Raw genomic sequence first — 4108 nt, 5'->3', positions numbered from 1 at the left:
GATGCAGAGTGCTGGTAAAATGACATTCTTAGCTTAAAATGGCATGGTTAAATAATCAGAGGACTACTTTATAGCCTGGAGCTAAATACAGGTATCAGCCCCACCCTCACCCCCACCCCCAAATTTTAAATATTTGTTATAGTCAACAACAAAAACAGCACATATTTTTCCAAAATACAGAAGAGAAAAAGCAGCGTTTAAACCCAAACTCTGTTAAATATTTTTCTTTTAAGTTTTTATTATTTAAATACACCATACTAGAGCAAATGTCTCTGAAAATATCACAAATAAAAGATTTTTTTTTCTTCATTCAGCAAATTAGAAGTGGGGGAATTTCTACATAGTAGCGGCTATGAGCCTGATTCTTTTTTTTTCCTTTTTTTTTCTTTTTTTGTATTTTTTTTTCTTTTCTTTTCTTTTTAACCTTTGCCAGGGGTGGAGCAACATCGAAACAAGAACACTCACATGCATACATACATTGTATTTTACAGAGTTACAATAAAAGTGTTCGTGATATAATATCACAAAAGCCACATCTCTTTTTCTTTTAACTCATGTTCGGTTTGATTGAAACACATTTCATTACAACACTTAAATATACAAAGAGCAAACAGAATGTTGTTAAGGTAAAACACAGGGTACACACTCTGGCCGGTGCCCTGCTAATTGTTAATGAGGGTAGAAAGCGGATTCCGATGCTTCTTTTAATTAGGTTCATTAGTCATTTCCCTCCCCCAGGCACCCTCCCCCCCCCAAGATGTCCTTCGGTGGATCTTTTTTCCTTTTCGCTACCATCTCCCATTAGCCCAGGTTCATGGAGTCCTTAATGTTCATATTCAGTCATTTTAATACATCATAAATGCAGAAAGGGCACTCAAGACTAAAGAAGGTGCGATGACAAGGGGCTGGCACTGGTGCTGGCTACAAAGGTGACTGGTCTACTGAAGACACATGGGATCCACCTGTGATGAAGAAAATCTGAGATGAAGGCACGCACTCTGCATTACTCTGACCTTTCAGCAGACCTGCAAGAAATAAAAATGGGCATCTTAGCTAAAATGCTAAATTTGAGAGGTATTAGAGTCAAACACCACAGCTTTTGCTGTCTCTCCACTCACTAATCTTCTTTTATTAGATTACTTTCCAACTGTGACTTGATGGAGGCTCTCTGTGCGCCTTGCTCAGGAGCAGAACATGTTTTACTAGCAGAGAAAATGAGATGGTAAATGAACTCCGAGAACCCCCAGCTGTAGACTTCTACTGTCCTTGAACCCCGTTAAAGGGAGTTTCTCTCCAAACGGAATCAATTAGAGGTCTCTCCTCATAGGGGAATCCTGGGCTTTTAAAACAACCACAGGGCCATTCAGAGCAAGGTCCCTAAGAAGTTTTGGGTTTTATGGGCTCCATTTCGCCACCTGTGGCAAGTGACTTAAACTGTGTCAGTTTCCTCCCCTTCAAAGTAGGGGTAACAAGGCTGTTACTGAGATATAAATGAGATGGCATTATTATTCTGTAGTCTTCAAATGACAACCCTTCATCCATACTGGTTTCTCCCTCTAGGGCATGTATGTGACAAGTTCTATGTTCAAATATACAAGTTTTGCTTTGTTTTTTTTTTTTTTGTTTTTTTTTTTGTTGTTGTTGTTGTTGTTGTTCTCACAGTTCCCTGCCTTTGTCATGTATGTGACATAAACATTACAGGAATAGAAATCAATACGTGTGATGCACTAATGATCCTAGATGGACTGAGGAAGAGCACAGCCCAATGGGAAGCCCAACTCCAACACCTGAAGTGGAAATAGCAATGCACAGCCGCCAAACACAGTCTGTTTGCAATCACCAAAATGGAAGAACGTCTACTGGTTTTGAGGGTTTTTCAAAAATGACATTGGGAGCATTTCAGGAAGTTCTTGCTTTCACCCTTCCCTAACTTACCAAAGGTAGGCCTGAGTCTCCAACCCCCACTTCCAAGCTAATTAAAGTGGTGGAGGCTCAGCTCCCCAGAGTGGAAGCTCAGTGTGAGAAAGGTAATTTGTCTGTCCAGAACAAAGATGCCCCAGCAGCCAGCAAGCATATTTAATAAATGAGCAAATGTCCTCTACGATGGACGCACACAACACCAATTACGTAACTATGGGGAAACGTGAAGTAACCTCGAAGGCTTCAATCTTCCTCTGACTGAAGCACAGAAAATTCTAGAAGTTCCCCTTACACCTTTGAGTGGAAGAAAACATTCCAGAGCAGGCAGGGCTCTATCTACAAGGGGGAAAAAATGAACTTCCATTTCTGATTTTTCTAATATTTTGGAAAACACCACTGTTTTGAGACTGGCCAAGTCTCCTCCAAATGACAGAAGCCATCAAACATCTCAGGACCCACACTTCAGGCAATATGAGATTTCACTTGAAATTCTTGACTTATTTTCCTCAGAATATACAAAAGCCAGTGCCACAGCACAGTAACTGAGTGGCACATGCTGGAAAAACCTCAGATACATTTCAGGAGAACAGAGGTCTAAAAGGACCAGATGATGGGGGTCTCATACCTCCCATACAGTGCACTGCCTTTAAAGGGCCATACAAATAATCAACTCATTATTTCTAAGACAGAGGATAGCTAAATATATTTACTATGCATCATGCACTAAAATGTAATTGGTTCTGCGAATGGAAGGAAAATGGCCAAAATAAATATCCAATTTTCTCAACCCCCAAACACGGAGAACGAGAAAAAAGAAAATAATAAAATGGGACTATTTGTCATTTCTCCTCATCTCATCTCCCGTAGAAAAGAAACGCCACAGGGTTTGGGGAAAATCATTTTAAAGCATTCTCCAAAAAGCAGTTCATGTTCCCCTAGGAAGTGTGTTTTCATTAACTCTTCCCTCTTGCCCTCTCATTAATACCTCTCTGGACCACATTCAGCTTGCCCAGAACCTTTATTTACAGAAACTACCTTGTGAATTGACTGTACTCATGGTGAGCAGAACACCAAGGGCAAAAATGGGAGACACTCATGCCAAACGGGGAATGTGCTTAATTAACACCCCCCGAAACACAGCATCTCGCCAGCGCCTGACAAGATCAGTTCCTTAAGTTTTATTTCCTTATGCCTCTTCTGTGTAATTAATTTTTGCAGGCCACCTGTCTCCCTCTGTTTTAGGAGGGAGAGACCTTCCAACATCAAGCAAACGCACACACTAGCAGGTCCTCCATCATTGCCTAAACCATATTTTGTGTTCCAATACGAACACCTTACAACTCCCATCCTGAACAAGGTGTGGAGAGCAGCCACCTCCCGTGGAAGGCGCAACACAGGCAATCCTGTAAACACAAACCAAGTACCTTCCACCTCCTGACACCCCTTCACTGACATCGCCTTATACACACATTGGGGTCCTGCTCACATTCCAAAGTGCGCTTTGTTCTTAGTCCTAGCATGGGCACTGTGCTCGTCTTCACAATCTTAAACTCCACCCATCTCCTCTCTCCATCCTGCCCTTCTCACCATGCATGTTGGAGTAACTTGCAATCCTTTTTTAAAAATAATTTACCAAGTCAGGAAATAGCATAAAACTAGCAACATAGCACATTAAGACACACACTGGGAGAGTGTTAAGCTTTTACATTCAAAAGGCGGGGTGGGATTCACCATCTTATTTGTAGCACTACTATAATTATAGATGGCCTTGCCTCAAGTTCAAAGTGTGACTCTCAAAATATTTATGTTAGCCATGTGTTGCTCTCAACCATGTCTATAGATTGACTTCATTAAAACTGAAATTATAAAAACCTGTAAGTGACTCTGGTGCTGGGCCATGCTTAAAGAGGCCACCACACATTGGATGAGGTAACTGGCTAATTTGCAATAAAAAATCTAAAATTCTGACTCTTAAATGGTTATTCTGTATTCCTCCCCTATTAGTAAATTAAATAAAACTGCACAATCTCATGTAATTAACACTTACTAAATAAAGAAAACATTTTAAGTTACCCCATAAACCTAAGTAAGGGAGAAGAGCGAACACGAGCATTCAAACACAGCAGCATAATTTTAGATAGTCAAAATGTCTACGCACGTGTCCTTTCCCCACTTAGCAAGAAGAAAG

General features: G+C 40.7%; 1 protein-coding gene across 1 annotated transcript in view; it reads right to left on the bottom strand.

Moving 5' to 3' along the window:
• Positions 1–209: 209 nt before the first annotated feature.
• The window catches only part of Lmo4 (LIM domain only 4), a 16353-nt gene continuing 12454 nt past the window's right edge, over positions 210–4108 (bottom strand). The window contains exon 5 of the mRNA XM_027395885.2: positions 210–1025. Within this exon, the coding sequence (XP_027251686.1) occupies positions 1017–1025 (9 nt within the window). The 3' untranslated portion in view covers positions 210–1016. The remainder of the gene's footprint in view (positions 1026–4108) is intronic.

This window comes from Cricetulus griseus (assembly GCF_003668045.3).
Source record: "Cricetulus griseus strain 17A/GY chromosome 1 unlocalized genomic scaffold, alternate assembly CriGri-PICRH-1.0 chr1_0, whole genome shotgun sequence".
Lineage (NCBI taxonomy): Eukaryota > Metazoa > Chordata > Mammalia > Rodentia > Cricetidae > Cricetulus > Cricetulus griseus.
This window is presented reverse-complemented; position numbering and strand designations above follow the sequence as displayed.